This window comes from Leucopleurus acutus (genome assembly GCF_964270905.1).
Source record: "Leucopleurus acutus genome assembly, chromosome: 3".
Lineage (NCBI taxonomy): Eukaryota > Metazoa > Chordata > Mammalia > Artiodactyla > Delphinidae > Leucopleurus > Leucopleurus acutus.
Window position 1 is genome coordinate 113,851,247 of NC_139145.1, and position 25,698 is coordinate 113,876,944.

Sequence of the window (25,698 nt, forward strand, 5' to 3'; positions counted from 1 at the left end):
TAAAGGTGGCATCTCATATCACTGGGGCAATGATGGACTTCTTTATGAGTGGAGGTGGGATAACTGAGTAACCGTTTGGAAAAAGATAAAATTAAATCCCTATCTCACATCATACACAAAAATAAATGCCAATAGATCAGGGATTTAAATGTAAAAACTGAAACCATACAAGTACTAGAAAGAAAAATATGGGTGAATTTGACTTAAACATTAGTGTAAGGAAAGTCTAACTCAAATCCATATGCAGTACAACAAGAAAATGTTGATAAACTTGCCTACATAAAAAATAACTTTGGGGCTTCCCTAGTGGCGCAGTGGTTGAGAGTCTGCCTGCCGATGCAGGAGACACGGGTTCATGCCCCGGTCCGGGAAGATCCCCACATGCCACGGAGCGGCTAGGCTCGTTAGTCATGGCCGCTGAGCCTGCGCGTCCGGAGCCTGTGCTCCGCAACGGGAGAGGCCACAACAGTGACAGGCCCGCGTACCGCAAAAAAAACAAACAAAAAAACCCTTTGGCATGTCAACAAACACTATAACAAAATATTTGACAATTGACAAACTGGGAGAAAATATTTGTGATATAAATCACAAAGAGGTGATATATCGAATATAGAAAGAACTCTTAAAACTGAGGGGAAAATGACCAAAAACCCAATTGAGAATGACATGGACAATTCAGAAAAATGATGTAAAAATGTCCCTTCAACATATGAAAAGATGTTTAACCTTACTTATAATAAGAGAAATACAAAAAGAAAAACAAAAACTATACTGAAATACCATTTCTCTTATCAGATTGGCAAAAATTAAAAAGCATAGTATTTTTTAATGGCTGGTGATAGTGAAAATTGATACAACCCATACATATATGGAAGGGGGAAAATAGAATTGGAGGTGTTCACTATGAACTCATGGTTTTATATCTATACATATGTATATAATATGTGTGTGTATATATATATATATAATGTATATGTGTACACATATATCTAGTTTCCATCTTTTTTCTAATATATATATATTTATTTATTTATCTTTGGCTGTGTTGGGTCTTCATTGCTGCGTGTGAGCTTTCTCTAGTTGCGGTGAGCGGGGGCTACTCTTTGTTGCGGTGCGTGGGCTTCTCATTGCAGTGGCTTCTCTTGTTGCGGAGCATGGGCTCTGGGTGTGCGGGCTTCAGTAGTTGTGGCACGCAGACTCAGTAGTTGTGGTGCACGGGCTTAGTTGCTCCGCGGCATGTGGGATCATCCCAGACCAGGGCCTGAACCCATGTCCCTTGCATTGGCAGGCAGATTCTTAACCACTGAGCCACCAGGGAAGTCCTAGTTTCCATCTTTAGTGGGAGGTCCTACAAGCAGTGACAGCCCAGTAACAATAGTACTGTACACCTATAGTACACCTATAGCACAGATCTTGGTTTCTAGAAGCCATCCTCCACTAAAAGGAATCGGGGTTCCTTGGAGAAATGGCTGATTCCAGGGTTAGGGAAGGAAAAGTACAAGATGAATCTAGAATATCTTGTTGTATCAAAAAGTGAGGGATGGGCTTCCCTGGTGGTGCAGTGGTTGAGAGTCCGCCTGCCGATGCAGGGGACACGGGTTCGTGCCGCGGTCCGGGAAGATCCCACATGCCGCGGAGCGGCTGGGCCCGTGAGCCATGGCCGCTGAGCCTGCGCATCCGGAGCCTGTGCTCCGCGACGGGAGAGGCCACAACAGTGAGAGGCCCGCGTACCGCAAAAAAAAAAAAAAAAAAAAAAAAGTGAGGGAGTACTCAAAGATTAAAGAGGACATGCCAAAAGGATACAAGAGCCACACTGAAGGGGCTCCCACTTGCCAAATCAGAGGAAAGTTGAGCACTGAAATAAAGTATTATAGCATACTGATTAAAATAATAATCTATGAGTTCAGAGTGATACAAATAAATAAACAAATGGGGAAGAATGCAAAGTTCTTCCTTACAGTAGAAAGACAACTGATAAATTATAGAAAGAATGATAGAATTAGAAAATCACCATTTGGCAATCATCCTAATATTGACTGAAGCAAGAAGCATTAGTTTTAGCAAGTGCTAAAACCAATAAGCAAAAGTTTTAGGAATAACAGAATACATACATATTCTCAGAGTATCTCCCCATAAAATAATGATTAATTACAAGGGGAAAATAGTAACTTTACAGGGAGAAATGGTGGCCTTAACAAAGTTATCAAATACTAAAGCAAATCAACATGTGCCTCTTAATATGAAGCATTGAGAAGACAACATCGTTTTTGCAGTATTTCTGCTCAAGCCCATAAGGAAACAACAGACTAACTCCATTTCAGAGATTTTACAATAACTAGCCAGTACGCACATCATGGGTGTTCAATACATAGATAAAAAATAGAATTAATTAGCTTTTTAATTAGCTGATGTGCACATTTCCAGAGCACTATTTGCATAAGCTTTTATTTGAAAATTCAGGACATGGGAAGGCTCAGTGAAAGTTTAGTAGTTTCTGGAGCAGTTGGTCAAAGGAGGAATTGTTCCTGCATATTAGCAGCCATTGTTCCGGCAGTTTGATTTCTATCAGGAAGCCTAGAGAGGAACAGTTACGGAGAGAGGGGCGTACAAGTGCCACCGTGGAAAATTCTCAGCCCTATAAGATCTCCTACAGGGTCTTTAAATGGAATTTTCAAGGCTTAACCTAATGAGAGTCAAACAGCGCTTCAAAATTTTTCTTTTTACTTTAATGCTAAATTAAAAATTTTTTTCCTGTTAAATTTCACTGATTCCACCAGTGGTGAAAAGTGGATGTAACATAAACTAATCTACTTCATACAAAGAAAAAAAAAATTCTATGTATGTAAGAGGGAAACATTCCACATATTAAAGAATAATTTTCAAAAAAAGATAAAATCGTGACCCTAATACATATATAAAAATGAATACATGTTAAAGATTTTATTTAACATTAATGAGAAAACGGGTAAGGTGTTAACACCAGTTCAAAGGACAATCCAAGGACCAGATCAGAAATATTAAATAAATGTGTAAGTGGAGGCGAAACTTTTTTCCGGAGGTGGTGAGGATGCCATTCCACTGGATAGAATTCATTTGCATTTGTATAAACAAGAATTAGTTTCCATCGCTACCGGTTATCTACAGCCTATAAAGTTGTAAAACGATTCCCATGGAATCAGATGCAGATAACTTGAAAGGATGCTGTGCAAAACTTCTTCCCCTACTACTGTTAGCAGTTATTGTGTATCTCCAGACACAGTAGGCAGAGTCTTGATGACAATGGGAATGTACTGGTCATAAGGCTAACTTCAATTCAATGAGCATGTGGCTAAGGGAATTTTTCCTTCCATCCACAGGTTATTTCAGGCAAATTAGATACTATACTTCTTTGGTTCACTAGTTGATTCTGGGGGAGCCAGCTCTTAAAGGGCTCATGAACCGGACAAACTAATAAGCTACTCAATGGCCACACAGCACGCCAATCAAGAGCCAGGGCAACCTAAGTAAAACTGCACCTTCAAAAGGGTACCGTGCAGTCGGAGTGTGTATTTGACCCCTTTTTGCTAGTGGGGAGGAAATGGCTTCACAGGCGTACGCTATTCTTTTTTTTTTTTTTTTTTTTAATTTTATTTATTTATGGTTGTGTTGGGTCTTCGTTTCTGTGCGAGGGCTTTCTCTAGTTGTGGCAAGTGGGGGCCACTCTTCATCGCTGTGCGCGGGCCTCTCACTATTGTGGCCTCTCTTGTTGCGGAGCACAGGCTCCAGATGCGCAGGCTCAGTAATTGTGGCTCACGGGCCCAGTTGCTCCGCGGCATGTGGGATCTTCCCAGACCAGGGCTCGAACCCGTGTCCCCTGCATTGGTAGGCAGATTCTCAACCACTGCGCCACCAGGGAAGCCCCGTACGCTATTCTTAAATGAATCGGAAACATCACCCAGACCTCTGCCTCTTCATCGTCCCCGCACCTGCACGAGGCTGGGTTCTTTTGCTAGAAATAATTCTGCTAGAAATGATTCTTTCACGACCTTTAAAACCTCGTAGCTCAAGATCTGGATAGGAACTGGGTTTGGGTTAGGCTCCACCAACTACAAGCTTGTTTATTCTGGAAAAAAAAAGAAAAAAGGCAATAATTGTGATTCCTAGCTGCCAGGGTTGCTCCGAGATTTAAAGAGATGAGGGCTGTGAAATATGCTTTGTAAGCTGTGAAGAGTTAGTACAAAGAACAAATCTGCTCCTCTTTTACGATGCCACGAGGCAAAGCTCTTCGGTGGAAAGATAAGAGATCTTAGCTCCTATCAAGCATCAACGGAGCACGGCAGCAAGGGCTGCCCGAGTTCTTCTCTGGCTCCTCCCCCACCACACCGGCCCCGGCCCGGGTCAGAGGCGGCGGAGGCTCTGGCGCCGGGCCTCTCCTGCCTGCGGCCTGCTAGGGGTGAAATCCCGTGCCGGGGCGGAGCAGGCCCCGGCCGCCCAGTTCCTGATTCTATAAGCAGTACCCGGGGCCCGGGGGCGCCACAGGCGCGGGCACCGCGGGCGGCGCAGGATGGGCCCGCCCAGCGCGGCGAGCCGGCCCCGAGGCCCCGGGCCGCGGAGGCCGCTCCTCCCCGCCGTCTTTCCGCTGCTGCTGCTGCTGCTGCCGCCGCCGCCGGGCTCAGGCGCCGGGGCTGGCCGGCCGCCCCACCTCGTCTTCGTGCTGGCGGACGACCTGGGCTGGAACGACGTGGGCTTCCACGGCTCGGAAATCCGCACACCGCACCTGGACGCGCTGGCGGCCGCCGGGGTGCTGCTAGACAACTACTACACGCAGCCGTTGTGCACGCCGTCGCGGAGCCAGCTGCTCACCGGCCGCTACCAGGTACGCAGCGCCCCCGGCGACCCGCGGCCGGCCCGCGAGCCTCTTAGAAATGGGCCCCGAGCCCTGGGCGGGTGCCGACCAGCCGGGATCGGTTCCCCGAACCGGGTCCCAAAGAGACGGCTTCTGGCCCTAGCAGCGCTGTACTTGCTTCGCTCAGGCCCGCAGCCCGCGGCGGCCTCTGCGCATGCCCGACTCCAGGGCGCCGCTCTTCCCCCGGCGCCCCCACCTTTCCGGGTGGTGTTTCTGTCTTACGTTTTCAAAAGGTCGGGGTGAAGGGGTTTCTGGGCAATGCCAGATGCGGGGCACTGCGAGTCAGTAGGCTGAAGGTCCGAATGGACTTTGCCGAGCGGTCTTGAAGTGGGAGGATGGAGAGCGAGCAGGCGGGGCACCCAGGAGTGAAGCAGAGAGAGATGGGGAGCCAGGAAAGCTGGGTGGGGAGGAGCGTTAAAACGAAGGAGAGCTCGCAATGGGTGCGCTTTTGGTTTCTGTAAACCCAGCGGTCATAGGTTAGGACTGCCCGACCAAAGATTTATTTTTCCAAGTTCTCAGCAGCCCTGCAGTGAAAACCAAGTTGATTTTTCTTGGGCTGCTGACTTTCCCTTCAGATGTAACCTGTGTTGAACTCCTCTGAGCATCTTCATTATCTCTTTTAAAACTTCTCTGTAGTTAACAGAGTAAAGTATATTTGTAGAGAGCACGCATACATTAGATAACGAAGAATATCAAGAACATTTGCATAGTGCTTTACTGTTTTTAAAGTTAATTCTTGAAACAGCCTGTGAGCTAGCTGTTATTTTTAATCCCCTTTTACCCATTAGGCAGTAAACCTGTAGAGGTTCAATGACATGTTAAGAATTATTAATTGAAAAAAGTGCACAATTTAAGAGTTGTGAATGAAATTTTATTTGGAGCAAGATGAGGGCTATAGCCTGGGAGACAGCATTTCAGATAGCTCTGAGAAACTGCTCCAAAGAGGTGGGGGGAAAGGTCAGTGTTACATATGACCTTAGTGAAGGGGGTGCGTGCGGTCAAGTACACGTTTTCGCGGAGGCCTGCTGCTAGTCACGAGGAGCAGATGTCACTGTTAATGATTTTAGTGCTTTTCTAATATGAGGAGGTGCAAGAATTGGGCTGATAAAACCTTCTCCTGAAAATATCTAACTATCTGAAGGCCCGTCCTGCCAGTTTTTCCTAGAGCACAGAGCGCCTTGCTCCTGATCTCCACCCTGAACTCCTCTCGGAGGGGGGTTGAACGTCAGCGGCTGTAGTGGCCAGTGACTTAGTCCTTGTAGAGTCAGATGACAAGTGCCAGTTTTTAGTTGGCAGTATCACACAGCTAGAAAGTGGTAAAACTGGGTTTTGTGCCTTTCCTGCATCCACTAGTCATCTCAGGCCTCTAAAATTGGACTCTTCTTTTTTCTTAATCTGAATAAGATTGACATTTTGTGATTATGACCATGTTAAATATACAATAAACAGGTAGTTTGTATGCACTGTTCAACAGCCATACTTTGGGCCCTTACTGTGAAAGTCACAGGGATGTGCCTGAACCTTGCCCTCCCAAATCTGTGTTCATGTAGCCTTTCAGATCAACCCTAGCCTCATGTTGTCCTGAGATCAAGGGAAGGGAGGGTTCACTTGCAATAAAGATTAGCACAGTGGTCTGAAGACTTTTAGAAACAGAAATGATAGAGTTTTACTACGGAGTGAAAAGTAAGTCAAGGTTTGCAGTGGAGGTAAAGGATGGTTCCCTTCACCATCAGCCCTAAGTACTTTCCGCAATTCTAACTGGCTGCTACGTGGAATCAGGAATCTCTGCTCTGATGCAAATGTCACACTGGACACTTTGTAGGAGTACAAGAGCGTCTGAATAAAGAAGGGAAAGGAGGGAAGACAGGGTCTGCCCAAATGGTTCTGCATTTGATCTGAAGTAAGAGAACTGAACTCAAATTGCAGAAGAATGGGAGGGCCATTCATTTCTCCAACTTCCTCCCTTCCAACAGTCTTGAACAGGAAAACAAATACCACACTTAAAAAACTTGTTCAGACTGCTTTTGCCTCTGAACATCCTCCCTGATCAGTCACCAACATTCCATCCTGGGAAGAAACAAAACAAAACAAAAAAATGAGTATTTAGAGTACCCTGAGGTTAAGAAGTGAAGGTAGAGGCTGCTTATCCGAAAGTGTTTAGAGGCCAATCAGTGTAGCAAGCTAGCCTCCCCAAACATTTTGCTTGGCTTTTCTCCCCTGTTCTGTTTGAGTTCAAGAGACTCAATTAGAAATTACCTTTGGTTAGCAACCATCCTCTTTTAAAAGAGTCAGTATTTCTGGGAGAGCGAAGGAGCCTCACTGGCCTCAGATACTATATTCTGGTACCATTCTAAGCATGTTACATGTATTAGTTAATTTAACTCTTACAGCACCCCGATGAAGTAGGTACTACTATTATCATCCCTATCTGATAACAAAGAAACTGAGGAAGGCGTTAAGAAAGTTGCCCAGGGTCACAGGGCTGATAAGTTGTGAATCAGGATTTGAACCAGGCAGTAGCTCTATAACCACTACACTACATCGCCTACTCAGAATTATTAAAAACATCATCGCAAGAGCTGCTTCAGATTTACTAACTAATCTCTCTTATTTTTTGACATATAGGTCATTCCTAAACATCTCGATGAAAAAAATTAACCCATTAGATTTCAAGTTAGGAATTCCTTATATTAAATGTAAAGTGAAAATGGGGAGAGAGGTTTCATTTCAAAATGAGTCATGTGTTGTGCATAATTTTAGACAATAAAATGAGGAAATTTGTTGACTATTTCAAAATTAGGTACTTGAAAGAACTGCTTAATAGTCATATCTGTGAACCTAACAATCATGCTTTAATAGGGTGTCACCTTCCTTAATCATCTAACTTTAGATTAGAAAAGTGCAAAGTGATAAACAAGTTTTGACTGATTGAATTTTGTATTCCCAATAAATGCTGAATTTTAGGTTTTTAGCTTATAAGAGTATTTAGTGAAGAGGACCAGTTAAGAGTTGTGAGATGTGGATTTCAGTCTTTGCCATGTCAGCCTTCAGACTCTGACCTCGAAGGACCTCATTTTCCATGTCTGTAAAATACGGGAGTTGGGCTGAACTCTAAGGCTCTTTCTAGCTGTAAATTTTTTTGACTCTATGGCTCCTGTGTCCACTAGAGCAAGTTTCTAACTTGGCAAAAGCACATTATCTACCCACTGTCTCCATCTACTGGTAGAAAGAGAGATTAATCTTGCCCAACACTGCCTTACAAGTTGCACGAGCTGCTTGCTGCGCGGCTAGGCACTAACTGTTTAAAAAGGAACGTGACGGAACGGAGACGCAACAGGGAAGACATATGGGAACATATGTTTATGTATGACTGATTCACTTTGTTATAAAGCAGAAACTAACACACCATTGTAAAGCAATTATACCCCAATAAAGATGTTAAAAAAAAAAAAAAAAAAAAAAAAAAAAAAAGGAACGTGAATTCAACCTTTTATATTGAGACATTTAATTGTTCCGAATCCTCACATTTGAACCTTTTAAAACTTGCATACTTTGGTGAAAAATTCATAGAGTTTACATGGAGGGGAGAGGGAGATTGATCAGCAGATGAACTAAGTAGTTACTGGTAATCCAGGAACTAAAATTCAGGTCTCAATATACTTGTTAGTTTTCTTCCCGCAGCATTATGACTCATTCATTCATTATTTTAAAAATATTTTATAAAATCTATATTTTATTTACATTTTGAATAGGAAATCCATTCACATGGTTTAAAAACTCAAAAGTTTCAAAATCTCTCCCTATACACAGGTGTACGCGCGCGCACACACACACACACACACACACACACACACACACACACACATTCTGTTCCTTAGACATACAGTTACCTATCTTTGGAGGCAAACAACACTATGTAAATTGTATATATCCTTCCAAAAGTATTTTATGCATATACAAGCAAATATATATGTAGATATTCCTCCCTCTCCTTTGATTTGAATGGTAGCATATTCTTTTTTGGGGGGGTTCTTTTTTTCAATTTCAATGAAATGTAATTGACATACAGCTCTGTGTAAGTTTAAGGTGTACAGCATAATGACTTGATGAACATGCACCATGAAACGATTACCACGGTAAGTTTAGTGAACATCCATCATCTCATAAAAAAGAAAAGAAAAAAATTTTTCCTGTGATGAGAACACTTAGGGTTCACTCTTTTAACAACTCTCATATATAACATGCAGCTGTGTTAATTGTATTTATCATGTTGTACATTACTTCCTTAGTATTTATTTATCTTATAACTGGAAGTTTGTACCTTTTGACTACCTTCATCCAATCTCTCCTCCCCCCCGCCTCTGCTAACCACAAGTCTGATCTCTATTTCTGTGTATGTTTGTTTGTTGGAGTATAACTGACCTATAACACTATGTTAGTTCGTAGTATACAGCATAGTGATTCCCTATTTCTACAAATTCCAAAGTGATCAGAATGATAACATACTCTTCACAATGTTTTGTACCTCATTTTTTTTAACTTAACATTTGAAATAATTTCATATTGTTATATAAAGAGCATCCTCATTAGTTTTTATGGCTGTATAATATTTTGGTAGATGGATATATCATAATTTATTTAACTAGTCACATAATGATGGACATGCAGGTTGTTTCCAGCCTTTTGATATATCAGAGAATGCTGAAGTCAATACCTTGTACCTATGTCATTTTGCACATGTTTGAATATATATATGTAGGGTAAATTCTTAGAAGAGGAATTTTCTGGGTTTAAGTGTAGAGGCATTTGTAATTTGGATAAATATTGCAAAATTATACTTCAGTAGGTTGTATCAATCTACATTCTTACCAGCAATATATGATATGCTTATTTCCCTATATATGTATTTTTAAGTTATAGTTCACATGCCATAAGATTAATCATTTTAAATATATAAGTCATTGGTTTTTCATATATCCACAAGGTGGTGCAACCATCACCACTGTCTAGTTTCAGAACATTTCCATCACCCCAGATGAAACCCATTAACAATTCCTCCCCATTCTCCTCTTGCCTTAGTTCCTGGCAGCCACTGATCTACTTTCTATCTCTGTGGATTTGCCTATTTTGGACATTTCATATAAAATGGACTCATACAATAGATGTCCTTTCATCCATGTTGTAATATGTATTATTCCTTTTCATGGCTGCATAATATCCCATTGTGTGAATACACCAACATTTTATTTATCCATTCATCAGTTGATGGACATTGGATTGTTCCACTTTTTGTCTATTATGAATAATGCCACTGTGAACATCCATGTAGAAGTTTTGTATGAACATATATATTTTTTTCTGTTTTCTAGGGTATAGACTTAGGAGGAGAATGCTAGATCATATGGCAACTCTATGTTTAACTTTTTGAGGGACTGCCAAACTGTTTCCATAGCAGCTGTACCATTTTACATTCCCATCAACAATGTATGTGGGTTCTAATTTCCTCACCTCCTTGCCAACACTTTATATATTCTGGATACTAAACCCTTTTCAGATATATGATTTGTATTTGTATCCTTATGTTTATCCTATGCCAGTACTACATTGTCTTTGTTAGGACAGAGTTAGGACAGTTGTGTAAGTGTACCAACTTGCAACACATAGCAAATAAGACTTAGAGATCTAATGCACAGCATAGTGAATACAGACAATAATATTGTATCATAACCATTGAACTTGCTAGGAAACTGGAACTTAATGATTCCAACCTGTAAAAGAAAGGATAATTATAAAATATGATAGAAGTGCTAATTATCACTACAATGGCAATCCTATCATAATGTATAAATGTATCAAATTAACATGTGTTACACCTTAAATTTATACAATGTTGTACATCAAATATATTTCAATAAAAAACACCCACATCCTAAGCCAGGGATTGTGAGTTCGTGTCCCACCTGGGGTACCAAAAAAATAAGAACTAAAAAACACATATAATAAAGATGTTTATAAGAGTGGGAGAATAATAAAAATACTTCAGCTTTTCTAATAGAATTTTTATACCCCTTTTAGTTCAAACAAAAGACTTGAAAATACTGTATTTCCTTATTCTTACAAATTGACTTTATTCAGCACAAAATGTTCATTACACCTCTGCACTCCTAGTTCACATTTTAAGCGTGGTTGTCTGTTCTCAGGTCCGGCTTCTCCATGACATTGCCTCACTTGTCTCTGACCTGGAGAAGCACCTGGTGTTGAGCAAGTAAATGAATGAATGCTAAGTGTTTTAACACCTGTGCGTTTCCTGAGAGAGCTCACTGTCTTAACTGCTTAGGGTTGACAGGTCATTTCTAGCGCCCTGGCTTCCTTTTTAAGAAATTAAAAAGGTGAAAGGGTAACAAAACTGGTAGGCCTTAGTAGAACCACTTCCTTCTGGGAAAAAAAAAGAGTAAAGTAACTTTGGTCCTCACCTGGGAACATTCTTACCTTGGGACCTGAGGGGGCCACTCCACCAGAACTCTGAAACCTTGGCAGAGGATAGAAGCAATGAAAGATGACGCCAAGCTTTCATTCTTAAGGGACCCACGCCACATTTCTCTTAATCACATTGACAAACGGACAAGACACTTTCACGCCTTTTCACTCACACCTGAAGCAGAACCTTGAACAGGAAATCTAGGAAGGAGGCTGTGCGGGAGCATTGTGGGTAATTTTTGACTTTTGCTTCAAGTTTGCTTGAAGAATGTGAGCAGGGAAAACCCACGGCTGCAGGGAGAATAGGGCATTGCATACTGTGGCGTGAAAGAGGAAGCCGTTCTGCCTGGGGTTGCCCTCACCTCCCTGCTGCTTTTTCTCATTGTCTTAAGTATCCTGCCTGCCCTCCAAGTGCTTGCCTCTCAGTGTCTCTTGTCCCTGGTTACCTTTCCCTGGACTCTAAGATTAGAAGTGGGGCAAAGAGGAGTCAAGAGTTGGAAGAAAGGGGCGAGTCTTGGGGAAAGATGTAGTCATTAGGAGTGTTCATACGACTTCCTGGCAAAGGCATCCAAGGCGTGAGTGATAAGAGGAGCATGTAGTCCAGAGGCCATAGGTGCCTCCAAAGATAAAGAACTTGCTAGTCTTTATCCCTGTGCTCATTTAAGAGGAGAAGTAAAGGATGCATCAGCTCCATACTGATAAGCAAGATGGCCACCTGCTAAAACACATCAGGGTTTTAACGCAGAGAGCCCTGGGGATGACTCGCTGTGATGGGTCTTCTGTTTTGCTGAAGCCAAGTGTCCTTCCTAAGCCTAGCCAGAGCCCAGGAGCATTTTCCCAAAACGAAAGGGGCAGCTGGAGGCCTTAGTCTGCAAGTGTTGAAGATACTGAAAAAAAAAAAATCTGATCTTTACCTTTTTACTTCCCAAGTAACTGGAAAAGAGGAAATAAGGAAATAAGTTTGGGGTTGAGTGGAATATGACCTATTGACTTATGGGAATTTTTGGTTGATTGACATCTGAGGTTTATTATTCCAAGAATCACTTTGAGCATAAGCTGTTACTGTCTGGTGACTCTGCTTTTGTTCCCTTAAGCATATCACTTTTCTAAAAAGTCTTTTTCCTCCATATTTTCCTTCCTTCTCATTTTGGGCTTTTGGTTGGATTTATAATTTAAACAGAGAAAGGCAGTAAAACAGTTTTTGCCTTGTTTATTCCTTTTACAAACAACATCCCTTTGTGGTTTAGTCAGATTTACACTCTTTGCTAATCAACACCAAAATAAATAGACCTTTAAAACTGCTAGTGATACCAGCCAGCTCTGCAGCCTGAGTTCTGAAGGACCAGGCCGGATGGCAGAGCCAGGCCCCTAACACACATAATGTGTGTTCTGTAGCTCTTGGCTTCAGCAGCATGGGCAGCTGATGGCGTTTTAGAAGGCTTAGGGGGAAGTGAGCATATTCTCCACTATCCATTTGTTCTGTGGGGCATCTCTAGGGATAAACCCTAAGGTGGCCTGAGTGGTACTTGACCACGGTTAAAACCTGTAGTGTTCCAGCCCAGACCCAGGCTGGCAGTTCCGAACTCCTGGCCAGCCACCAGCCTGTTCTGTGATTGTGTTCTGGTCATGAAGCTTCCCTCTAGGCTCTCTGGTGTATAAAGTGGAATAGTAGAGCTGCCTGTTTTTCTGGTTTTTCAAGTATTGCAGGAGGAGGTATTGCACAAATACATGGTTGCAATGAGTTCATCTTGCACAGGTCAGACTGACAGGATAGAATCTTCCTCTGTTCATCTGGAAGTTATCTCAACGCTATTGAGGTTTGGAGAGAAATAGCATCCATTGCCACGTAGGTAGCAGTGGGTCACCTGGCCCCTGGGAGAGTTTATTGTAAGTGTAGCTGAAATAAAGAGGTTCTGATGTGGGAACCATCTTCCTCCTCCCCCCTTCAGGAGAGTGGTTTTTTTCTTTTATGCTCATGAGACCACTCTGATAGTATATTCTACAGGGGACAGAATAACTTACAGGATCAAATAAATTTTTACATGCAACAAACCATGTAAACAAGGATTTCTTATCAGTTATCTCATAGAAAGAACTCAGAGACAAGCCAGGTCCTTTACTGAATTTGTAGACCCTTTGCCTTTGTGGAGGGAATCCTTGACAGTCAAGTAAAATCTTAGGAGAAGCTGTTTTTCAAAGATTTGGTTTAGTGGAGAAGAGATAGCTACGTGTGGAAGAAAGAGAGTAGCCCCTTTGGACTTTCATATATTATCTATAGAACCTCTCCATTCAACACCTACTCTCCAAACACTGAAGATGGGTGTTAGAATGAAATTGTTGTAAATGCTGTTGGGTTGCCAAAGCAACGCTTATTTTTTCTTTTGATTCTCCTTGGTGCCTTGCCATCCTTTCCCATGAAGCATGGTGTGGCTCTCCAGTTCTGTGCTAAACTCAAGTGCTGGGTTGCAACCAGCTCTGCATTCATTCGCCTGTTTACTGCTTCTCTACACACTACAGTTTCCTTGCTTCAAACAGTGTTTGAACAGACCCAAAACATGTTTTTGGCCATCATCCAGACTTTGGCTTCCCCTCCCCCAGTAACGCCATGAAAATGTCCTGTCGAATAAATTCTCAGGAACTGAAAAGAATGTTCCCTACCCTGTGCGATTGCAGGTAATAGAGGCAGGCTTCAGCTGACCTCCTGGTGTGGTGCCCATGTGGCCTCGGAAAAGTGAATCGCACAGCATCCCTTGGCAGGGCTTTAGAGTGATCGGAGGTCATTCTCTGCATGTGATGGATGACCTTTCCATTTAAAGAAATTTGCGCATAACATTTATTTCCACTGGGTCTTTTGAACTCCATAAAATATTATCCTTCTTTATCCTCTGCTGTTGCCAATTAGTATATATTATGAAGTTTTTTGAACCCGGGATTAATTTTCTATTGAGTAAACTTCTAGCGTTAACCGTGGACAGAATCCTTCTGTTATGTGAGGGATGTGTGTGTGTGTGCGTGTGTATGTTTAGAGAGCAATGTTTCCCTTTCCCAGCTTGGGTTTTGTAACATCCTTATTATTCAGGATCCCAGCTGGGAAAAGATGGCACATTCAAATTAGCATAATTTAGGGAGGGTTTATTTGCAAAGGGTCTATTTGAAAAGGTATGAATGTGTGGGGGAAACACAAGACATAGTGTATAACCCACTGGAGCTGTTACTACCCCTAGACCAGGGGGAAGAAAGGAAAGAGGAGTGACCGGAACCTAGAAACAGAGTCCTGTAAAGAAGGCCACCTTTGGGATGGCCTGCAGGATACGGACAGCCTGACAGCTCAGGGCCACTCACCTCTTCCCTTCTTCCAATCCCAGTCTGGGCTCCCCATTGGCTGAACCCAGTCAGAACCAGAAGGTGCAGGAGCCCTTTGATTTGGCCCCAGTAGGTCAACTTCCCAGGCTGGAGACAGGACAGAAGGCAGATTGGGGATTTGGAGGTCAAATGAAGGGCATCTGGCATATATCCCAATGAAGGTGTCCAGTTATTTCTAGGCAAAGTATAAAAATCTAAATAGAAAACTTAAACTCACTTTTATTTTTAAACAGCTTTATTGAGGTATAATTGACATGCAATAAACTACACGTATTTCAAATATACAATTGGTAAGTTTTGATATATATATGCCTGTGAAGCCGTTACCACATAATCAAGATAGCGAACATATTATCACCTTCAAAATAAATCCACTTTAATTTAACATTTAAGATATTCCACATGGTTCTTTTAGGAGGGCATGGAAAGGTATCGTGAAATCAAGCAACAGCAGGGACAATTCCAAAGGTATTGGCTCTGGACAGACACACAAAAAAATGAAATTCAGGACAATGTCAAAGCTTATGAGAAAACTATTTAATAGTAAGTAGCTTATAATAAATTAAAAAGAAAAGATGGTGAGTTTGAAGGGTTTTTGTTTTGTTTTTGTGTTTACTTTGTATCTGTTTATTGCCATGAATTTAAAACAAAACGAGGCAAAAATCTGTCTGGTCTGAGTAGTCAATATTTGAATCTGAAAAAATCAGTGATAAATCAGGATTTAATAGCACCAGCAGAACTATAGATTAGAACCAGCATGCATGTCATTTGATGTTAATATGTACCACATCCCACTCCAGGGGGCAGGCCCAGGCTTAGGGGCATGTTCTGTATAATGCCACCCCATCTCCTCAAGAAAGTGTATTGAAATGTAGGTGAGAGGGCATGATGTGTTATTGATGACAATGCTTACAGTATTACCATGACAGTTGCTGAGTGTTTAGTGTACGGTTAGTGAAAGAGCTGGGATGCAATTTAATTCTCTGAGCTTCAGGCTCTTATGCTTTAAATTATAAAAGCAAGTAAATCATTTACAAACACATTTTGTTTTTACCATTTATTAATAATTGCTTGCTACCCACCTGACAGCTGATGGAGGCTCCAGAGAGTCATGGCTGGGTTGAGAACTGGCACGGTCAACCTTTGGTGTCCCCAGAGCCCCATTTATTCTAGGGAAATCAGGAGTGCCCAGTGAGTGCTAGGGAAAGCTAGTGTCGGTGAAGAATTAAATGTGAGACTCCACCCCGCTTCCTACAGAGAAGAGCACCTCCCTGGCTAAGCAAGGACAAGGGATTGGTGGGGGGGAGAGGGGTAACATTGTAGGGAAGGGAGGGTCTGGGTAGGCAATGAGGGAAGCCACCAAGGACCCCCCTTGTGCACCAGCAGTGGGTGCAGTATCATCCCTCAGCACAGGAGCTGTGACAAGGGCCACACCGGTTTCCATGTGGCCTTCGAACTTACCTAGCAAGTTCAGGGCCTTTGCATTCTTATTCCTTATGCTTAGATTGCTCTGCCCCAAATTTTTGCAAGGCTCTCTCTTACTCTCTTATTTCATTCAGATTTCTGCTCAAGTATCTCCTCCTCAAAGAAGCTTCCTTTTGCCATCCTCTCTAAAGAGTCACCTGTCACTATCTCCCTCTCTATTTTCCTCATAACAATGATCACTGTCAGACTAACGTCCTTCTCTAACTTTTTGGTTTTAGGACCTCTGTACATGCTTAAAAATTGAAGACCCCATAGAGCTTACGTTTGTGTGGTTATACCTTTCAAAATTTACTATGTCAGAAATTAAAATAGAAATTTTAAAATATTTTTATTCATTGAAAAACAGCAATAATAATTCCATTACATATTAATGTAAATAACTTGGGGAAAATAACTGTATTTTTCAAAACAAGAGAATTACACAAGAAGAATGACGTTGTTTTATATTTTTTTACTTTAATTTTTTTTATACAGCAGGTTCTTATTAGTTATCTATTTTATACACATCAGTGTATACATGTCAATCCCAATCTCCCAATTCATCACACCTGCCACACCTTGCTTTCCCCCCTTGGTGTCCATATGTTTGTTCTCTACATATGTGTCTCTGTTTCTGCCTTGCAAACTGGTTCATCTGTACCATTTTCCTAGGTTCCACATATACAATATTTGTTTTTCTCTTTCTGACTTACTTCATTCTTACTTCACAGTCTCTAGGTCCATCCATGTCTCTATAAATGACCCAATTTCATTCCTTTTTATGGCTGAGTAATATTCCATTGTATATATGTACCACATCTTCTTTATCCATTCATCTGTCAATGGGCATTTAGGTTGCTTCCATGTCCTGGCTATTGTAAATAGTGCTGCAGTGAACATTGCGGTACATGTGTCTTTTTGAATTATGGTTTTCTCTGGGTATATGTCCAGTAGTGGGATTGCTAGGTTATATGGTAATTCTATTTTTACTTTTTTGTTTGTTTGTTTGTTTGTTTGCCATATGCAGGCCTCTCACTGTTGTGGCCTCTCCCGTTGTGGAGCACAGGCTCCGGATGCACAGGGTCAGCGGCCATGGCTCACAGGCCCAGTCGCTCCATGGCATGTGAGATCCTCCCGGACCGGGGCACGAACCCGTGTCCCCTGCATCAGCAGGCAGACTCTCAACCACTGCGCCACCAGGGAAGCCCTATTTTTAGTTTTTTAAGGACCCTCCATACTGTTCTCCATAGTGGCTGTATCAATTTACATTCCCAGCAACAGTGCAAGAGGGTTCCCTTTTCTCTACACCATCCCCAGCATTTGTTGTTTGTGGATTTTCTGCTGATGCCCATTCTAACCAGTATGAGGTGATACCTCATTGTAGTTTTGATGTGCATTTCACTAATAATTAGTGATGTTGAGCAGCTTTTCATGTGCCTCTTGGCCATCTGTATGTCTTCTTTGGAGAAATGTCTATTTAGGTCTTCTGCCCATTTTTTGATTGGGTTGTTTGTTTTTTTAATTGAGCTGCATGAGCTGTTTATATATTTTGGAGATGAATCCTTTGTCCGTTGATTTGTTTGCAAATATTTTCTCCCATTTTGAGGGCTGTCTTTTCGTCTTGTTTACAGCTTCCTTTGCTGTGCAAAAGCTTTGAAGTTTCATTAGGTCCCATTTGTTTATTTTTATTTCCATTACTCTAGGAGGTGGGTCAAAAAAGATCTTACTGTGATTTATGTCAAAGAGTGTTTTTCCTATGTTTTCTTCTAAGAGTTTTACAGTGTCCGGTCTTACATTTAGGTCTTTTATCCACTTTGAGTTTATTTTTGTATATGGTGTTAGGGAGTGTTCTAATTTCATTCTTTTACATGTAGCTGTCCAGTTTTCCCAGCATCACTTATTGAAGAGACTGTCTTCTCCAATGTATATCCTTGCCTCCTTTGTCATAGTTGACCATAGGTGCGTGGGTTTATCTCTGGGCTTTCTATCCTGTTCCATTGATCTATATTTCTGTTTTTGTGCCAGTACCATATTCTTTTGATTACTGTAGCTTTGTAATATAGTCTGAAGTCAGGGAGTCTGATTCCTCCAGGTCCGTGTTTTTCCCTCGAGATTGCTTTGTCTATTTGGGGTTTTTTGTGTCTCCATACAAATTTTAAGATTTTTTGTTCTAGTTCTGTAAAAAATGCCACTGGTAATTTGATAGGGATTACAGTGAATCTGTAGATTGCTTTGGGTAGTATAGTCATTTTCACAATATTGGTTCTTCCAATCCAAGAACATGGTATTTCTCTTCATCTGTTTGTGTCATCTTTGATTTCTTTCATCAGTGTCTAATACTTTTCTGAGTACAGGTCTTTTACCTCCTTAGGTAGGTTTATTCCTAGGTATTTTATACTTTTTGTTGCAGTGGTGAATAGGATTGTTCCCTTAATTTGTCTTTCTGATAGTAATGGAAGAGATTTCTGTGCATTAATTTTGTATCCTGCAACTTTACCAAATTCATTGATTAGCGCTAGTAATTTTCTCATGGCATCTTTAGGATTATCTATGTATAGTATCAAGTCATCTGCAAACAGTGACAGTATTACTTCTTCTTTTCCAATTTGTATTCCTTTTCTTTCTTTTTCTTCTCTGATTACCGTGGCTAGGACTTCCAAAACGATGTTGAATAATAGTGGCGAGAGTGGACATCCTTGTTGCTGATCTTCGAGGAAATGCTTTCAGTTTTTCAACATTGAGAATGATGCTTGCTGTGGGTTTGTCATATATGGCCTTTATTATGTTGAGGTAGGTTCCCTCTATGCCCACTTTCTGGAGAGTTTTTATCATAAATAGGTGTTGAATTTTGTCAAAAGCTTTTTCTGCATCTATTGAGATGATCGTATGGTGTTTAGTCTTCAATTTGTTAATATGGTGTATCACATTGATTGATTTGTATATATTGAAGAACCCTTGCATCCCTGGGGTAAATCCCACTTGATCACGGTGTATGATCCTTTTAATGCGTTATTGGATTCTGTTTGCTAGTACTCTTGAGGATTTTTACGTCTATATTCATCAGTGATATTGATCTGTAATTTTCTGTTTTTGTAGTATCTTTGTCCGGTTTTGGTATCAGAGGTGATGGTGGCCTCATACAATGAGTTTGGGAGTGTTCCTTCCTCTGCAATTTTTTGGAAGACTTTGAGAAGGATGGGTGTTAGCTCTTCTCTAAATGTTTGATAGAATTCACCTGTGAAGCCATCTGGTCCTGGACTTTTGTTTGCTGGAAGATTTTTAATCACAGTTTCAATTTCATTACTTGCGATTGGTCTGCTCATGTTTTCTATTTCTTCCTGGTTCAGTCTCAGAAGGTTGTGTTTTCTTCCAGGTTATCCATTTTATTGGCATAGAGTTGCCTGTAGTAGTCTCTTATAATGCTTTGTATTTCTGTGAAGTCCATTGTAACTTCTCTTTTTTATTTCTAATTTTATTGATTTGAGTCCTCTCCCTCTTTTTCTTATTGAGTCTGGCTAAAGGTTTACCAATTTTGTTTACCTTTTCAAAGAATCAGCTTTTAGTTTTATTGATCTTTACTGTTGTTTTATTTGTTTCTGTCTCATTTATTTCTGCTCTGATCTTTATGATTTCTTTCCTTCTGCTAACTTTTGGTTTTGTTTGGTCTTCTTTCTCTACTTCCTTTATGTGTAAGGTTGGATTGTTTATTGGAGATTTTTCTTGTTTATTGAGGTAGGATTGTATTGCTCTAGATTTCCCTCTTAGAACTGCTTTTGCTGCTTCCCATAAGGTTTGGATCATTGTGTTTTTGTTGTCATTTGTCTCTAGGTATTTTTTAATTTCCTCAGCCATCTCTTGGTTATTTAGTAACGTATTGTTTAGCCTCCATGTGTTTGTGTTTTTTATGTTTTTTATCCTATAATTGATTTCTAATCTTATAGCGTTGTGGTCAGAAAAGATGCTTGATATGATTTCAGTTTTCTTAAATTTACTGAGGTTTGATTTGTGACCCACGATGTGATCTATCCTGGGAAATGTTCCATGTGCACTTGAGAAGAAAGTGTAGTCGGCTGTTTTGGGATGGATTGTCCTATAAATGTCAATGAAATGTACCTTGTCTATTGTGTCATTTAAAGCTTTTGATTCCTTACTATATTCTGTCTGGATGATCTGTCCCTTGGTGTAAGTGAGATGTTAAAGTCCCCCACGATTATTGTGTTACTGTCGATTTCCTCTTTTATAGCTGTTAGCATTTACCTTATGTATTGAGGTGCTCCTATGTTGGGTGCATATATATTTATAATTGTTATATCTTCTTCTTGGATTGATCCCTTGATCATTGTGTAGTGTCCTTCCTTGTGTCTTGTAACATTCTTTATTTTAAAGTCTATTTTATCTGATATGCGTATTGCTACTCCAGCTTTCTTTTGATTTTCATTTGCATGGATTATGTTTTTCCATCCCCTCACTTTCAGTCTGTATGTGTCCCTAGGTCTGAAGTGGGTCTCTTGTAGACAGCATATATATGGGTCTTGTTTTTGTATCCATTCAGTGAGCCTGTGTCTTTTTGTTGGAACATTTAACCCATTCACATTTAAGGTAATTATCAATTTGTATGTTCCTATTACCATTTTCATAATTGTTTGGGGTTTGTTTTTGTAGGTCCTTTTCTTCTTTTGTGTTTCCCACTGAGAGAAGTTCCTTTACCATTTGTTGTAGAGCTGGTTTTGTGGTGCTGAATTCTCTTATCTTTTGCTTGTCTGTAAAGCTTTTGATTTCTCCATCGAATCTGAATGAGATCTTTGCCAGGTCGAGTAATCTTGGTTGTAGGTTCTTCCGTTTCATCACTTTAAATATATCGTGCCACTCCCTTCTGGCTTGTAGCATTTCTGCTGAGAAATCAGCTGTTAACCTTATGGGATCCCCTTGTAAGTTATTTGTCATTTTTCCCTTGTTGTTTTCAATAATTTTTCTTTGTCTTTAATTCTTGTCAATTTGATTACTATGTGTCTTGGCGTGTTTCTCCTTGGAATTATTCTGCCTGGGACTCTGTGCTTCCTGGACTTGGGTGGCTATTTCCTTTCCCATGTTAGGGAAGTTTTTGACTATAATCTCTTCAAATATTTTCTCGGGTCCTTTCTCTCTCTCTTCTCCTTGTGGGACCCCTATAATGCAAATGTTGGTGAGTTTAATGTTTTCCCAGAGGTCTCTTAGGCTGTCTTCATTTCTTTTCATTCTTTTTTCTTTATTCTGTTCTGCAGCAGTGAATTCCACCATTCTTTCTTTCAGGTCATTTATCCATTCTAATGCATCAGCCATTCTGCTATTGATTCCTTCTAGTTTATTTTTCATTTCAGTTATTGTATTGTTCATCTCTGCTTGTTTTTTCTTTAATTCTTCTAGGTGTTTGTTCTTTAATTCTTCTAGGTCTTTGTTAAACATTTCTTCCATCTTCTCGATCTTTGCCTCCAGTCTTTTTCCGAGGTCCTGGATCATCATCACTATCATTATTCTGAATTCTTTTTCTGGAAGGTTACCTATCTCCATTTCATTTAGTTGTTTTTCTGGGGTTTTATCTTGTTCCTTCATCTGATACATTGTCCTCTGCCTTTTCATTTTGTCTATCTTTCTGTGAATGTGGTTTTCATTCCACAGGCTGCAGGATAGTAGTTCTTCTCGCTTCTGCTGTCTGCCCTCTGGTGGATGAGACTATCTAAGAGGCTTGTGTAAGCTTCCTGATGGGAGGAACTGGTGGTGGGCAGAGCTGGCTGTTGCTCTGGTGGGCAGAGCTCAGTAAAACTTTAGTCCGCTTGTCTGCTGATGGGTGGTGCTGAGTTCCGTCCCTGTTGGTTGTTTGGCCTGAGGCGACCCAGCACTGGAGGCTACAAGCTCTTTGGTGGGGCCAATGGCGGACCCCGGGAGGGCTCACGCCAAGGAGTACTTCCCCGAACTTCTGCTGCCACTGTCTTTGTCCCTGTGGTGACCCACAGCCACCCCCCACCTCTGCAGGAGACCTTCCAACACTAGCAGGTAGGTCTGGTTCAGTCTCCTATGGGGGTCACTGCTCCTTCCCTCTGGGATCTGATACACACACTACTTTGTTCATGCCCTCCACGAGTGAAGTCTCTGTTTCCCCCAGTCCTGTTGAAGTCCTGCAATGAAATCCCACTAGCCTTCAAATTCTGATTTTCTGGGAATTCCTCCTCCCATTGCCGGACTCCCAGGTTGGGAAGCCTGACGTGGGGCTCAGAACCTTCACTCCAGTGGGTAATCTTCTGTGGTATAATTGTTCTCCAGTTTGTGAGTCACCCATCCAGCAGTTATAGGATTTGATGTTATTGTGATTGCACTCCTCCTACCATCTCATTGCAGCTTCTCCTCTGTCTTTGAATGTGGGATATCTCTTTTGGTGAGTTCCAGTGTCTTCCTGTCAATGCTTGTTCATCAGTTAGTTGTGATTCCGGTGCTCTCACAACAGGGAGTGAGCGCATGTCCTTCTACTCTGCCATCTTGAACCAATCTCCTTGTTTTATATTTTTGTACGTGTTTCCTATTAATAGAAGATAGCTAGATTGTTACATCTGCTTCTGCATTCAACCTGTGCAATACTGTTGACCCTTGAACAACATGGATTTGAACTGTAAGGGTCCACTTATACGTGGATTTTGTTCACTAAATACGTACTATGATGTTGCATGATCTGTGGTTGAATCCCTGGATGCAGCCAACTGTAAAGTTATACTTACATTTTCAACTGCACAGGGGTTAGTGCCCCTAACCCCCAGTTGTTGAAAGGTCAACTGTATATTGTTTTGGTAAAAGTCATTGAAGAACATCCAGCCTCACACAGATATGTAGTTGGAAAAGAGGGTTTTTTAAAAAAATAGATTTATTTTATTATTTATTTTTGGCTTCATTGGGTCTTCGTTGCCATGCATGGCTTTCTCTAGTTGCGGTGAGCAGGGGCTACTCTTCGTTGCGGTGTGTGGGCTTCTCTAGTTGCGGTGGCTTCTCTTGTTGCGGAGCATGGGCTCTAGGCATGTGGACTTCAGTAGCTGTGGCTCACGGGCTCTAGAGCGCAGGCTCCGTAGTTGTGGCGCATGGGCTTAGTTGCTCCGTGGCATGTGGGATCTTCCTGGACCAGGGCTCGAACCTGGGTCGCCTGCATTGGCAAGCAGATTCTTAACCACTGCGCCACCAGGGAAGTCCCCAAGAGAGGGTTATTTTAATAACCTTTTCATATAATTATGGGTATTCTATTTTAATATTACACCAAGACTCAACATGTGATAATTTCTTAAAATTAGTTGTGTGGTGCTTGCACCCTGGTGATACTTGTGGGAGCCGCTCCTAACCTGTGGATCAGATGGCCACTTTTTTTTTTTTTTAAGGAAAAGTTGGTCACTGTCTTTTGAAATTATGCTTTATGTAAGGTAGAATAAGAAATGCAAATCATTATCTTCATTATACCCTTTTAAAAAATCAAGTCTTGAAAGATTATAGAAGCTTCTTCTAATCAAACACCAACATCTCATGTGCATAGAAATTGGAACACTTTTTCCTTGATAGATCCGCACTTCATATTATGGCTACTTTTTTGAGGTGAGAAGTGAAAACTTAACAGTTTCTAACATAGTTCCTGGATAAATATTTGTTGAAACTATCTAATGTTTGTTAGACTGTTTTTATTCATTTCTTTCAAATTCTTATTTATGTCTATTACCTTATTTGAATAAGTGAGAAAAATGCCTTTTAGAAATGCCTTAACCTGGTACAGAAATAGAATTAAACATTCATGTTTACACATACGTCTAGTAAATTAGGCAACCACTTTATCTGCTTGTTCAGAATGTTTCAACATCATTAATCCATAATTTTATGTTTATCTATTTTAAGATCCACACAGGTTTACAGCACCAAATAATCTGGCCCTGTCAGCCCAGCTGCATTCCTCTGGATGAAAAACTCCTGCCCCAGCTTCTAAAAGAAGCAGGCTACGCTACCCACATGGTCGGAAAATGGCACCTGGGAATGTACAGGAAAGAATGTCTTCCAACCCGCCGAGGATTTGATACCTACTTTGGTAATAGAAATGCACATGTTTCTTTAACAGCTCTGGCCAACTGCAGCCATCTCATAAAACACAGCCAAGTGTAATCAAATGAAATAACTGGAAACTTGAACAGAGTGAATCAGTCAGCACTGCCGTGGGGCCACTATCTAATGCCACAACCGTAAACATGGCTGTGCACTCAGCTCGTGATGGGACAGGCAGTTATCTTTGCCAGGGTTCTACATGCCACGTAGGGGCCTTTGCAGAGTCTGCTACCTCCAAGTCAGAGACCACTCTACTCTTAGAGAACCTTATTACCAAAAGGGGATACAGATTGATTTTTTAAAAAAATTCCAGGCAAAACCCAGTACAAGAATATTTCCTTCACAAAGGTTCAGGATCTTTTTTTCTCCTCATGAATTGTGTTCAAAGGTTTTATTTTGTTTTGTATTTCCTGGAGATGATAAAGAAGACTCTTTTCCAGTTGGTGTCCTTCTTTCCTTCTGTGAGATCTGTTTTTGAAATTACTAGATTGGGGAAGATAGATCAAATAAAGAAAATGGGAGGGTAAATAACAAATAGTAATAGGAAAGATACAAAATAATAAGTATTTTATGTATTTGATAGCCCTGTAAAAATAAATATAAAGCCTACAGTTTTTTAAAAAAATATATACTCTATTTAAACCTGTTACAAACCATTTCTTAACAACCTATTTATCTATTTATCTTGCCAGGGGCTACATAGCTTTCTGTCAAGTTCTTTTCATATTTTGCTTTTTTTTTTTTAATTGGGGTGTAGCTGTTTTACAATGTTTGTTAGTTTCTACTGTACAGCGAAGTGGAGTTCCCTGTGCTATACAGCAGGTTCTTATTAGATATCTATTTTATACATATTAGTGTATATACATCAATTGCAATCTCCCAGTTCATCCCACCTCTCACCCCCAACTTTCCCCCTCATATTTTGCTTTCCATCTAGCTATTCTGTTTTATCTGTCTAGCTATTTAGCTCCCTACCTACCTCCCATTTGTCTCTTCATTTATTTACAAACTGCCATATACAAAAAGGAACACACAATGAAGATAAATTTTAAAAAAATAAATAGAATTGAAAAATCAGGGTGAGCTACCCTGGTGGCGTGGTGGTTGGGAGTCCGCCTGCCGATGCAGGGGACACGGGTTCATGCCCCGGTCCGGGAGGATCCCACATGCCACGGAGCAGCTGGGCCCGTGAGCCATGGCTGCTGAGCCTGCGCGTCCAGAGCCTGTGCTCCGCAAGGGGAGAGCCCACAACAGTGAGAGGCCCGCGTACCGCAAAAAAAAAAAAAAAAAAAAAATCAGGGTGAGAGGAGGTGGAGTCAAGATGGCGGTATGGAAAGAGGTGGAGTTAGTGTCTCCCCACAGCTAGGGCGCCTGCTGGCCACTGGTGGGGGACTCTGACACCCAAGGAGACA

General features: G+C 41.1%; 1 protein-coding gene across 2 annotated transcripts in view; it reads left to right on the forward strand.

Moving 5' to 3' along the window:
- Positions 1–4,405: 4,405 nt before the first annotated feature.
- ARSB (arylsulfatase B) overlaps positions 4,406–25,698 on the forward strand; it is a 176,465-nt gene continuing 155,172 nt past the window's right edge. For both annotated transcript variants that reach the window (XM_082836366.1, XM_082836367.1), the window contains exons 1-2: positions 4,406–4,855; positions 24,086–24,272. In XM_082836366.1, the coding sequence (XP_082692492.1) occupies positions 4,544–4,855; positions 24,086–24,272 (499 nt within the window). In that variant the 5' untranslated portion in view covers positions 4,406–4,543. The remainder of the gene's footprint in view (positions 4,856–24,085; positions 24,273–25,698) is intronic.